Source organism: Rutilus rutilus (assembly GCF_951802725.1).
Source record: "Rutilus rutilus genome assembly, chromosome: 10".
NCBI lineage: Eukaryota > Metazoa > Chordata > Actinopteri > Cypriniformes > Leuciscidae > Rutilus > Rutilus rutilus.
Genome location: NC_140215.1, coordinates 36,260,665 through 36,274,908, shown reverse-complemented (window position 1 = coordinate 36,274,908; position 14,244 = coordinate 36,260,665). Strand labels below are relative to the sequence as shown.

At 36.5% G+C, this 14,244-nt stretch overlaps 1 protein-coding gene across 1 annotated transcript; it reads right to left on the bottom strand.

Moving 5' to 3' along the window:
* Positions 1-1,055: 1,055 nt before the first annotated feature.
* On the bottom strand, positions 1,056-12,515 carry LOC311298689 (adhesion G-protein coupled receptor G2-like). Its single transcript, XM_084421823.1, has 11 exons — positions 11,427-12,515; positions 11,186-11,348; positions 10,983-11,120; positions 10,551-10,664; positions 10,432-10,468; positions 10,241-10,341; positions 4,099-4,229; positions 3,698-3,963; positions 3,362-3,452; positions 2,994-3,277; positions 1,056-1,446 (listed from the first exon to the last, which is right to left on the bottom strand). The coding sequence occupies exons 2-11, from the start codon at positions 11,318-11,320 to the stop codon at positions 1,346-1,348; spliced, it is 1,398 nt and encodes a 465-aa protein (XP_084277949.1). The 5' UTR covers positions 11,321-11,348; positions 11,427-12,515; the 3' UTR covers positions 1,056-1,345.
* Positions 12,516-14,244: the final 1,729 nt, after the last annotated feature.

Genomic DNA, 14,244 nt, shown 5'->3' with positions numbered 1-14,244 from the left:
GGTCCCTTTTAAAACCGGAAATGCCTGAGCTGTAATAAGTAAAACGTGGAAGTCGTTGTGCTAGTAGTCCATTTTGCGATGTACACCTCTCTCAGATTGTGAATATGAATATGATTGTGGAAAGTAAATGTATTTGTGTATGTATGCAATTGTTCTACTTTATATACTGTTCGATGAGCTCTGGTGTACCTCCAATAACAGATACTGTACCTAATATAATATGATAACAAATACCAGTTTGCAGAATTAAGCAGCTTAACAGGCTGTTTTTGTACAGCTAATAAAAATGGAAGCAGATGACGCAAATCTTACGTGAAAAATAAGGTGGGTAGTTTAGCTGTTTAGCTTAAAGAGACAAAGAGCAGTGGAATGAAAAAACGCAACCGATGTAAAGTGATTGTAACAAATAAATATGTAATATTTACACAGTCTACCTGGATTTGTTGATGTCACACAGACTTGGAGTTTTGGGTCTTTTCTGAGCTGGCTGCACAAATACAATATATAAGGCCACTATGTAATGATGTTTACATTTTAAATTTTTAAAGCAACATACTTATCTGGCGTGAAGCACAACAGACGATCATCAGCCACAGCAAATTCTGCTTTTGTCGAGACATAATTCCCCAAAACAGCCTCAGAGAGACACGAGTTCAGTTTTCTTTTCAACAGATAGCCTACAAGTTATAAATCTTAAAGCATTTTCTTATTACATTCTTGAGATGTAAAGTCCACAGTCCAAGAGAAGAGAGAGTTTTCATCCGTTCACATATGAAGCCGTATGATTATGATCCGCAGCTCAGAGCCACCGAAACACTAGCTTATGGTTTATTTGCAGACATGCATGAATTTTTGGGTTTTAGCTGAATTTCTCTATTTTCAGTGTCTTGCATTTTCCATAACCAAATATGTTCCACATCTGAGTGTGTGATCAAGGAAAATATCTGACTCCACAGGCATGTGACTTTAGTTTCATCCTGAAGATATAAATTTGTTTTCTAACTATTCACTAATATTCAGCAAAATTCAATCCTCCCACAATAACAGATGGTTTCAGTAACGATCACCACAGATATTTGTCTTTTATTTTGAGTGATTTCAGTAAAGTTTGCCCTTTTTAGGGTCATAATTTAATGTACATACATCATTTTAAACATTTCTCACTTATTCAAGTGACATTTGTCTTTGGTGAAAATTTGATTAAAATGTGATTATTTTGGTTACAATACAGTTTCCCCTTAAACAGCAGCCCAGTTAAAGAAATCAGTCTAAGAAAGTCTAAGAGACAAAGACTTAAACCTTAATTATTCTAATTTTAAACATTTTCCACAACATTAATTCTGGATTAAACGATGGTTGTGGTGGAGCTGGAGCTTTCTGGATCATCAGAGAAATTTCCCGCAACATCATTATGAATGTGGTAGTAATACAGGAAGAGGAAAAACCCTGAAAAAACATACAAACATAAAACTAGTAAGAAAAACATGTTTTATCTCATTTAACTACATTCAATATATCATTAAAGGTGCAGTATGCAATATTGACAGCTAGTGGGGGAACTGGGTATTGCGGTCCAAATTCAAAATATTGGAGAGGGTCTATATTATAACTCTCTATAAAAAGCATAGGCTACTTTATTTAAAATGGCGCAGCAGGATTTTGAACAGTAGCTGGACGGCGCGGACAGACGCTGAGTGGCGCCGCCGGTATGTGTACACTCATAGAAAACAATGTGTTCGAAGACATGGCGTGGTGCTGCTCTTCTCGTCTGGTATCGCACACAATACGCGTCGAGTTCAGTTTAAGACCGAATCTGATCACAAAACAAAAAACAGAACAAATGGAAAGAGAAAGCGTGATCTAGGCTTATATTATTATCTCTCTATATGAAGCATAACTTTATTCAAGCCAGAGAAAGACAAATGTTTTGCAAAAAAATACACAATACAATATATTCTTTTCAAGGTTGTCCCCATGATCTGATTACATTTTCAACATTATAAAAAACTAAAAATAATCATAAAGTAATATATTTTTTGTAGGCAATATTTTCATATGAAATTATAAATGAAATCTGGTATAAAAAGTTTTATTGCATTTATTTCTGCAAAACAAAAGGCTGATTTAATAGCAAGATAGAGCTGATTTTGCAGAGTACTTCTAAGTAGCCTGTGCAAATAGTTCAGAGAATGTGCCAATATGTAGTTCATGCAATAATATTTGTATAATAATATACACAGGAGAAAATTAGCCAACTCAGCATTCATTTGGAAACCTTTCTGGATTTTAAGCTGTCACCCTCTCTCAAGCGCATCTCCAATATTTATACGGCTTTAGTATACTTTTGATCATACAGCTTTTTAGATGGTGCCTTGGCTTTTTAGGACAGGTAGAAGGTTTGATTTCGGACCCCTTTAGTTTGCCGGCTTTCATGACTGAAATACGCGTTGTTTTCCACCAACTGGCAACCCAGGGTGCCAAAATATGATTGGGTAAACTGGCTGTGGGCGGAGTCACACAGTCCACAACAAAGACAGACATTCCGACACGGAACGCATATTTTCAAAGGAGAATAATTAAATATATAGCATTTTTTTTTCAGAGAAACAAGTATGTGGACTGATGTGAACTCATGTTTCTTAAATATCTCCAAACATATTATGGTATTTTTATGCTTTAGTACAGTCAGAAACTTACATACAGTACCTTTAAAGTCATTTGCATATATTTTTTTTAATCTAACCAAAAATAAACTTTGGGCCAAATGCTTTTGGTCAAATTGATTGTTACAATCACTGCAATTATAAACCCTAATAATCAATAAAAAGAATAAAATAAAATGAATGAATAAATTAATTAATAAATAATATTTTAAAAAGAATAAAATATCAATATAATAAAATAATAATTATATATAAAATAAACAATTATGTACGGATAAATAGAAGCATTCTACTAAACCAAATGTAAAGATGCATGTGATTGTTTCTCACCCTGAAACGAGTTCAACACAGTGAAGATGTAATATGAGGGAATGAGCATCGGTCCATAACTGAAGAACGCCACAGCCCACGTCAGGCCGAAGAGCAGGAACAAACTCAACACCATCATGAGCTGCTTTCTGAACATCTTTCTCTTGCCATCAGCCGCTTTTATGTGTCGGGCTTGGACAATCTTAGTGACGATCATGATAAAGATTCCAGTCGTGAAGATGAAGACTAAAGCGTAGTAGCCAATGTTTACTTTGTAGTGAATGAAAGGATCTGTAATCCAGCACCTATAATTAGAAGAAAAGAGACAATGTCGACATGTTAAAAGCTTCATTATTATTTCATGCATTTGTGACATCAGAACAACTTACATTCGTGTGGTTTTTCCAGATGTTGCGTTTATAATCACTTCTTTATATCCTCCTAATGAAACAACAGCTACGACTATTGGAGCCGGAAACGCTGAAAGCACACGGAGACCAGGGTTATTATAGGTAACTAAAAAATAGTAATAAAAAAATAAATAAAATCCTAAAATAACACTGATGGAGTAAATTATTTTGTTGAGTGCTCAGATGCTATTCTTGAACGGCTCAAGAAAAGGACAAAAACACCATAAAAGTATCATGACAGTAGTTAGTATGTATCGTGCACAATATATTTTCTTAAGTGAACACTATAACAGATGGTTTCTCCATATAACTCACTCCAGCCGAACACGGTGATCTTCCTCATGTAGTTTGTGATGGTGACGTTCTGTCTGATGAGCCATAAGTACATATGAAGAGCTTGAACGAAGAACCAGGTGAATGTAGTCAGCATGGAGTAATGCATGAGCAGCGCTATGAAGACACACGCAGCCTTGTCTTCTGTGTTGGCGACGCTCTCATTTGACAAAAAGGATAAATTCAGGAGACACAAAGCCACAAACATGTTCATCAAGATCTTCGTGGCCTGGTTTGATCTGGCTTTCCTGTTCAAATATAAAAACAATCTGTATTTCTAACATGCATTTATGCATTTAGCAGACACTTTAATCCAAAAGAGGAGCAAAAGCGAATGGTCAAAGAACTTAAAGTAACTATATGTTATATTTAAGAGACTCTACCGTAATAGGAAATGCATGAACAGAGCGACGGACAGAAAAAACATGGAGATGCCGCAGCCGATAGAAGAGATGAAGCTCAGTGATTCCACATATTGCGCTGTGATGTTTGCATTTACATCTGGAGGAGAGATCTGAGAAAACAACAGAAACGCACAGATGATTGATTTTTAAAAACCTATTGTTGCTTGTAAGCAAGAATCAGATCTTTACATTTTAAATGCATTTATCTGTTAAGTTTCTTTATTGAACTTGTACAAGCTCACTAGCATATACTGTTAGACATTTTATCGTATTTTTGCGGTAACTTATTGGCAGCACTATTGCCAGTAAGTTACTGTAAGTTCCCCTTTACAGTAGCTTACCTGTAAATGTGTTTTACGGTATGATGCCCTTACCGCAATTTAATTTTACAGTAAGATGCCCTTACCGCAATTTAATTTTACAGTATGATGCCCTTACCGCAATTTAATTTTACAGTAAGATGTCCATACCGCAATTTCATTTTACAGTATTATGCCCATTTTACACTATTTTATTATTTATATTTTACATGAATGCTATTGAATTTAATCAATTCCAAAAAAGCGACTTGAGTCCATGTACATCAGCATATTCTTTATTCACTCTCACAATCAATTACATCCATTTTATTTATTTATTGTGATGCAACATTAGGCAAGGCAGTTTTATTTATATAGCACCTCATACACTTTGGCAATTAAAAGTGCTTTACACAGTAAGGAATTAGAATAATCACAAAATAAAAGCAAGGAAAATTAAAGTGCCCCTATTATGGATTTTTGAAAATGACCTTTCATGTAGTGTGTAACAGCTCTAAGGCCTCGTTTACAAGTGAAATGTAACCCAATTCAGATTTTTTGCTCATATGTGACACAGATCGGAAGTGTTCTATGATAGTGTAAACAGGAGAAAAAAAAACACATGCATTCAGATATTTCGAGATCGGTTTAAGGCCTCATTCATATGTGGAAATAAATCAGATATAAATCGGATATGTGCCAATGCGACTGTCATGTAAACAGGCTCATCGGATTTTCTGAGGCATTAGGCAACTTCTCCGTGGTTTAATGATGAGGGAAACCCCGATGCACGGCTGCAAAGGGACGGATGGCCTGTCGAAACGTTGTGTCGTCGTAGAAGAGGAATGTGGACAAACGTTGACACAACATATCAAAGGTTGGCTTGCTCATCCTAAAATTTCGGACCCACTGCTCCTCGTTAAAGCCCGCCACAATATGCTCCCACCAGTCCTGATCTCTCTCGCACACAATAACTGAAGCATATGCACAGGCTGCAATGATGGCACTTTTCGTCCTCCTCGGCCTCATAATCATGGTGATGTTTGGCGAACTTCGCATATATCGCAGAGATAGCATTAAGCATATTTCGAGTTCGTCCATCTGTGTAAGATAATTTAACCCTATTATGCGCAATGTTTCAGATAGTATGGCAAGTGTAAACACATGAAGCGGATATGGGTCACAATTGAAAGTACATGTAAACGGACGATAAAAAAAAAAAAAAAATCAAATATAGCCAACAAATCAGAATTGGGCATCAAGACCTGCAGTGTAAACGAGGCCTCTGAGGCCTAATCGTTTTTCAAACGAGTCATAAGCCATTTAGTTGTGATGTTAAGACGAAACATTAGCATATTGCCGACACCAGGGAAAACTTGAAACCCCTCAAACACTACAGCTGATCCCTGTGGATGCTGGATAGCATCATGTTGAGAAGGCGCTGTGCTCTACAATGTGACGGTAAAGCCAGTTGTATTTTCCCTGCCCAAGGACGAGCATGTGAAGAATCAGTGGTTAAAGTTCATCTTTACCTTGATATCATAGCAGTATAATCCTAAACTTTTGCTGTGTTCCCTTTATTTCACTGACGACAGCTTCTCAAATCTCGGAGTTCAATGCAGGATTCGCAAACCGCTTGCTCTTGGAAGATGGAGTAGTTTTGAGTTTTATATTGTATAGGTCTCCTGTTAACTGGCTAACTCACGTTATCACTGTCTTACTTAAATACCTATGCTAATCAGTTTGTGGGCCACGATTATCTATAACTGTGTCTATTAATGCAGTGTATCACTGAGAAACGTCCTGCTTGAGTCGTCCTTGTGATGGAGGTTCGGGTTGAATAACTAGTTCTTCCAGTGTTTCATTATTGGACTCACGTTCGGATTGATATGGTAAAATCGACGTCATTGTTCGTTACTGTTTAATTTACGGTGTAGGAAGCCTCAGGACAGCTGATGTTGTTATGGCAATGGGTGTTTTTGTTTAAGACACACGCGCTGTATGCAGTAAAGCAATCACAACAGACTGAGCTGTCTGGCCAGTAGCATGTGGAAAGGAGGGATTTAGAGAGATTGATTCATCTGATGAGCCGTTTAAGAATCTTTGAAAAATGTGGTGATGTGCAAATGTATATTATGAGAAAATTCAACAGTTTTTTTTTTACCTTTGATGCACGTAAACCTGTTGTAGGTAAGTGTTGTAGTAAATCGCATAATAGGGGCACTTTAAAACAGTTATAAAAACAATTTAAAAAGATGTACAGTACAGTTATAAAATGAATTAAAAGAGATAAACTTAGATAAACATAGATAAACTTCTCATCTGGCAATACACCGGTGTATCAAATTTTTCATATCTCCCAGTTTTACTCTGAGATTTTCCCATGGTGATTACACTGTGTCCGTGGTGTTCTTGCGGCACGCCTAAGAAAAAAAACAAAAAAAAAAAACAGAAAATGTGTGAGAAATGGTCATGAGTTTATTTAATCTAAATTTGTTCATGGACAGACGAGGAATCAACTTGTGCAACAGCAGTTATTACCAGTCGAGTTAGTTTAAATAGTATAGCTTTATTGCACATCCTTTGTTAGGGAATTGTACAATTACGTTAAAAGTACACTGAGTAACTTTATGGCCCTTCAAACTTAAATCTGAAATAGAAAGCTTTTGTAACATTACAAATGTTTTTACTCTCACTTTAGGTCAATTTAATGCATCCTTGCCGAATTAAAGTATTAATTTCATTCAAAAAAAATAAAAAATAAAAATACTGACTGAACAGTAGTGCTTTCTATTTCAGATAAATGCTGTTGATTTGAACTTTCTATTCAAAGAATCCTGATATAAAGTGAAAACTGAAAATAATCAGAAATGTTTCTTGATTCACACAAGTGCTCCTAAAAAAAATGTTAATCACATAATGCATCTGATAGTTAGTCAAAACATACTTACAAAGCCAAAGATGCTCAGTGCTGAGGCTCTTAAAAGAGCTGTAGTTAGCTCCTGTTGACACAGGGAAAAGAGAAATAGAAGAAACATTATTTTTCAGCAATGATTATTGGCAAATGACTAGCCTATATGTTATGAACATGATAAATGACAGATCTAGGATGACTGCTAGATTGATCAATTACACAATCAGATGACAGTTTTTTCAAATCTGTTTCGCCAATATATTATAACAGTATCAATCGAGGCTGCTCTTGCTTGCGTTTGAGGGTGCATAGCACCCCCATAGAACCGGGCCTGGGGCAGAGAGAGCGTGAGAGAGTGCCTTTGAGAAAACGCGCTAGGCCTAACTTACTTCAAAACGCCACACATTTAACTGACGAGTAAAATATGCCATAACTGGTTGTAAAAAAGACAGAAAACCTTTGTTTGTGTAAATATTAGATTGGGTCCATCTACTGGAAAACGCAGTCAGTCAATTCTATGGCATTTAATGGGATATTAAAGCGGCAGTTTCGAGGATAATTAGACTGTCCTGTGAGCTGTTATTAAAAGCCTATTAGATTTTATTATTTACTTTCTTCATAAATTTAGCTATATTTAATTGATATTGGTAATGGTTTACTTTGTAAAAGTAACTTATAAAATAAATTTGTTCAGTAAAAAGTACTTACCTCAGAAAAACCCCAGCTGGCGTCTTGCGATAGCTATCCACTCTCTCTCAGCAGGGACGTCCGTTATGAGCGCGCACACGACACGTGACGTCACACAAACCTCAGCTTACATTCTGCCAGGTTGTTGCGCGGGCTTTGCAACAATTTAAATTTTGTGAGGTGTAAGCAAAGTTTATATATATAAAGTTTATATTAATTTAAAATAAAATAAAAATACATTTATATAAATTTATATTGCCTGTATGGGAACCAGTTGTGAATTTTTGTGTGTATATATACAGTGAGGAAAATAAGTATTTGAACACCCTGCTATTTTGCAAGTTCTCCCACTTAGAAATCATGGAGAGGTCTGAAATTGTCATCGTAGGTGCATGTCCACTGTGAGAGACATAATCAAAAAAAAAAAAAAAATCCAGAAATCACAATATATGCTTTTTTAACAATTTATTTGTATGATACAGCTGCAAATAAGTATTTGAACACCTGTCTATCAGCTAGAATTCTGACCCTCAAAGACCTGTTAGTCTGCCTTTAAAATGTCCACCTCCACTCCATTTATTATCCTAAATTAGATGCACCTGTTTGAGGTCGTTAGCTGCATAAAGACACCTGTCCACCCCATACAATCAGTAAGAATCCAACTACTAACATGGCCAAGACCAAAGAGCTGTCCAAAGACACTAGAGACACAATTGTACACCTCCACAAGGCTGGAAAGGGCTACGGGGAAATTGCCAAGCAGCTTGGTGAAAAAAGGTCCACTGTTGGAGCAATCATTAGAAAATGGAAGAAGCTAAACATGACTGTCAATCTCCCTCGGACTGGGGCTCCATGCAAGGTCTCACCTTGTGGGGTCTCAATGATCCTAAGAAAGGTGAGAAATCAGCCCAGAACTACACGGGAGGAGCTGGTCAATGACCTGAAAAGAGCTGGGACCACCGTTTCCAAGGTTACTGTTGGTAATACACTAAGACGTCATGGTTTGAAATCATGCATGACACGGAAGGTTCCCCTGCTTAAACCAGCACATGTCAAGGCCCGTCTTATGTTTGCCAATGACCATTTGGATGATCCAGAGGAGTCATGGGAGAAAGTCATGTGGTCAGATGAGACCAAAATAGAACTTTTTGGTCATAATTCCACTAAACGTGTTTGGAGGAAGAAGAATGATGAGTACCATCCCAAGAACACCATCCCTACTGTGAAGCATGGGGGTGGTAGCATCATGCTTTGGGGGTGTTTTTCTGCACATGGGACAGGGCGACTGCACTGTATTAAGGAGAGGATGACCGGGGCCATGTATTGCGAGATTTTGGGGAACAACCTCCTTCCCTCAGTTAGAGCATTGAAGATGGGTCGAGGCTGGGTCTTCCGACATGACAATGACCCGAAGCACACAGCCAGGATAACCAAGGAGTGGCTCTGTAAGAAGCATATCAAGGTTCTGGCGTGGCCTAGCCAGTCTCCAGACCTAAACCCAATAGAGAATCTTTGCTATCTGTATATACAGATAGGAAACAGTGAGGAAAATAAGTATTTACTGTATATATATATATATATATATATATATATATATATATATATATATATATATATATATATATATATATATATATATATATAATATTATTTTATTTATTGATTTATTTATTTTTTGTTATTGGAGAAAATGCTAATACAAAAATTACTCTGGTCTCTCACTAAGAACTCATTTTAAATCCTTCCATCCACGTGTTTTTATTTATTTATTTATTTTATTTAACTTTTAAACATCCAGTGTTTGCATAGTTTAAAAATGAGAATGCAGATTCATGATTTTCATCTGCAGAACAATATGGGGGGAAAAAATATAAAACATTATCATATGATATTTTAATATGCCTAAAACATAAATACAATATGCATATTCAAACTTAAAAAAATCTGTCTTCTTCATTTACAGTAGCACTACTGCTTTTGCATAAACAGTAAAGTACTGTAAATTCCATATACAGTAAGTTACTGTAAATTTCATACAAATACCCATAATGCAGTGCATATTACAGTAGTTAACCGTAAATAATATAAATGGTATTTTACTGGGCTTTTTTGCGGTAAGTAACTGTAAAATTACGGCAAAGTCTAACAGTGTATAGTGGACTAAAATACTCTGATATTGATTTCATGGGGTCTTTAAATGAAACTCTGAGAAGCTTCTCACCATCAGCACTGCAAAGAACGTCAGATGTGAACACGAGCACTTTATGGTGTTATTGCTGATTTTTTCTGTCTCACAGCCGGACGTCGTCCATGTAAGATTTCCTTCAAAGAAAAGAGAGCGAGGAATGAAATATATCAAATAAATTAGGTTTGCTGTTGGAAACTGATCAATACATCCATAAATAAATGTACCTTTGCCATCCCAAGAACTGCAGGATGCCTCACCGACCTGTAAGAACATTTTTATTTTGCTTTCACAGTGTCTGGTCATTATATATATAAAAAAAGTTTCACAACAAAACCTTTATTACCAGATCTTTCTGTGTAAAGAACATTTCTATGTTGTTGGTAAGGTTGAAGATATTGGCCTTCATTGTTATTCCATAAACCTCATTGTTCAAAACAGTGTAATTTTTAGTTTTATCCTAAATAAGAAATAGAGCAAATCAAATATAAATGTGTGATGAATACAATAGATCAAGAAACATTTGTTAAAAGAATAGTTTTAACACATAAATGTATCTTATGCTGTTACATTTTCAATGGAACATAAAAGTAGAATTTAGAATCGTATAGAGTATAAAAAACACAATAGAAGCATCTTAACAGGAGTGGTTATGACATAATTTCCTAATATCCAGCCAGGTCAAGAGATTTGAGTCATTATGGAAAAAGATTAATGTACATTTTTAAATATATGAAATTTATTGGGTGACCTGCCCCATAAACATTCCTTAATGTACCTTTCCCATGTTTTTGAACCGTAGAACTCCAAGTAACGCGCGTCCATGGTTTTCCAGTCGTGATTTATTAAAGGCCTCGCTGGGAATCTTTACAGACCAGGGAATGTCTGTCTGCAGGCCACTTTGACAATCAGTAACCTGTGGAAAAAAATAGCATAATAAATAAGGAATCATACCATGTTTTATTGTTTCTCAAGTCTTACGTTTATCCTGTCTAGATCTGAAGAGAAACATGTGTCTCTGGCTTCTGTGTTCTCGTCTTGTATGTGAAGAAGACCAATAACATCCCCCATGACAATGTGTGTGTTGCTTATATTGTTGTTTTCCATCTCTTCCATCTTAGACTCCAGATTGTCCAAGGCGTCTCTGCAAAATTTAAAAATATCTCTGTATTCTGTGATACGAGTTTTAATTTTGAAAGTCACTTGGTAACCACACACTTACGATGCTTTTGAAGGATTTATAAATCCATTATTGTCTTTTAGATCATCTGTAGTTGGATTGTTAGTTGTCTCAGATGATGTTAAACTGGTAGATGGATTGTTAGTTGTCACAGATGATGTTAAACTGGTAGTTGAGTAGTTAGTTTTCTCAGATGATGTGAAACTGGTTGTTGGATTGTTAGTTGTCTCAGAATATGTTAAACTGGTTGTTGGATTTTTAGTTGGATTGTTAGTTGTCTCAGATGATGTGAAACTGGTTGTTGGTTTGTTAGTTGTCTCAGATTGTGTGAAACTGGTAGTTGGATTGTTGATTGTCGCAGATGATGTGAAACTGGTAGTTGGGTAGTTAGTTGTCTCAGATGGTGTGAAACTGGTTGTTGGATTGTTAGTTGGCTCAGATGTTGTGAAACTAGTAGTTGGATTGTTAGTGGTCTCAGAATATGTTAAACTGGTTGTTGGATTTTTAGTTGGATTGTTAGTTGTCCCAGATGATGTGAAACTGGTAGTGGGGTAATTAGTTGTCTCAGATGATGTGAAACTGGTAGTTGGGTAGTTAGTTGTCTCAGATGATGTTAAACTGGTAGTTGGATTGTTAGTTGTCTCAGATGGTTTGAAACTGGTTGTTGGTTTGTTAGTTGTCTCAGATTGTGTGAAACTGGTAGTTGGATTGTTAGTTGTCGCAGATAATGTGAAACTGGTAGTTGGATTGTTAGTTGGATTGTTAGATGTCTCAGATGTTGTGAAACTGGTAGTTGGATTGTTAGTTGTCTCAGATGGTGTGAAACTGGTTGTTGGATTGTTAGTTGTCTCAGATGTTGTGAAACTAGTAGTTGGATTGTTAGTTGTCTCAGTTGGTGTAAAACTGGTTGTTGGATTGTTAGTTGTCTTAAATGGTGTGAAACTAGCTACTGGATTGTTAGTTGTCTCAAATGATGTCAAACTTGTTAGTGGTTTGTTAGCTGTCTCAGATGGTGTGAAACTGGTTGTTGGATTGTTAGATGTCTCAGATGTTGTGAAACTGGCTGTTGGATTGTTAGTTGTCTCAGATGATGTGACACTAGTAGTTGGATTGTTAGTTGTCTGAGATTGTGTGAAACTCATAGATGGATTGTTAGTTCTCTCAGATGGTGTGAAACTGGTAGATGGATTGTTGGTTGGATTGTTAGCTGTCTCAGATGGTGTGAAACTGGTAGATGGATTGTTGGTTGGATTGTTAGCTGTCTCAAATGATGTCAAACTGGTTATTGTATTGTTAGTTGTCTCGGATTGTGTGAAACTGGTAGATGGATTGTTAGTTGTCTCAGATGGTTTGAAACTGGTAGTTGGTTTGTTAGTTGTCTCAGATTGTGTGAAACTGGTAGATGGATTGTTAGTTGGATTGTTAGTTGGATTGTTAGCTGTCTCAGATGATGTGAAACTGGGAGTTGGTTTGTTAGTTGTCTCAGATGATGTGACACTAGTAGTTGGATTGTTAGTTGTCTGAGATTGTGTGAAATTGCTAGTTGGATTGTTAGTTGTCTCAGATGAAGTGAAACTGGTTGTTGGATTGTTAGTTGTCTCAGATGATGTGCCACTAGTAGTTGCATTGTTAGTTGTCTGAGATTCTGTGAAACTCATAGATGGATTGTTAGTTCTCTCAGATGGTGTGAAACTGGTTGTTGGTTTGTTAGTTGTCTCAGATGATGTGAAACTGGTAGTTGGTTTGTTAGTTGTCTCAGATTGTGTGAAACTGGTAGATGGATTGTTAGTTGGATTGTTAGTTGTCTCAGATGATGTGAAACCGGTAGTTGGTTTGTTAGTTGTCTCAGATGATGTCAAACTGGTTATTGGACTGTTAGTTGTCTCGGATTGTGTGAAACTGGTAGATGGATTGTTAGCTGTCTCAGATGATGTGAAACTGGTAGTTGGTTTGTTAGTTGTCTCAGATGATGTGACACTAGTAGTTGGATTGTTAGTTGTCTGAGATTGTGTGAAACTCATAGATGGATTGTTGGTTGTCTCAGATTGTGTGGAACTGGTAGATGGATTGTTTGTTGGATTGTTAGCTGTCTGAGATTGTGTGAAACTGCTAGATGGATTGTTAGTTGGATCGTTAGTTGTCTCAGATGAGGTGAAACTGGTAGATGGATTCTTAGTTGGATTGTTAGTTGTCTCAGATGATGTGAAACTGGTTGTTGGATTGTTAGTTGTCTCAGATGATGTGACACTGGTAGTTGGATTGTTAGTTGTCTCAGATGATGTGAAACTGGTAGTTGGATTGTTAGTTGTCTCAGATGATGTGACACTAGTAGTTGGATTGTTAGTTGTCTGAGATTGTGTGAAACTGGTAGATGGATTGTTGGTTGGATTGTTAGTTGTCTCAGATGATGTGAAACTGGTTGTTGGATTGTTAGTTGTCGCAGATGGTTTGAAACTGGTAGAAGGATTGTTAGTTGGATTGTTAGCTGTCTCAGATGAGGTGAAACTGGTAGATGGATTCTTAGTTGGATTGTTGGCTGTCTCAGATGATGTCAAACTGATTATTGGATTGTTAGTTGTCTCGGATTGTGTGAAACTGGTAGATGGATTGTTAGTTGGATTGTTAGTTGTCTCAGATGATGTGAAACTGGTTGTTGGATTGTTAGTTGTCGCAGATGGTTTGAAACTGGTAGAAGGATTGTTAGTTGCATTGTTAGCTTTCTCAGATGATGTGAAACTGGTAGTTGGATTGTTAGTTATCACAGATGGTTTGAAACTGGTAGAAGGATTGTTAGTTGGATTGTTAGCTGTCTCAAATGATGTGAAACTGGTAGTTGGGTTGTTAGTTGTCTCAAATGATG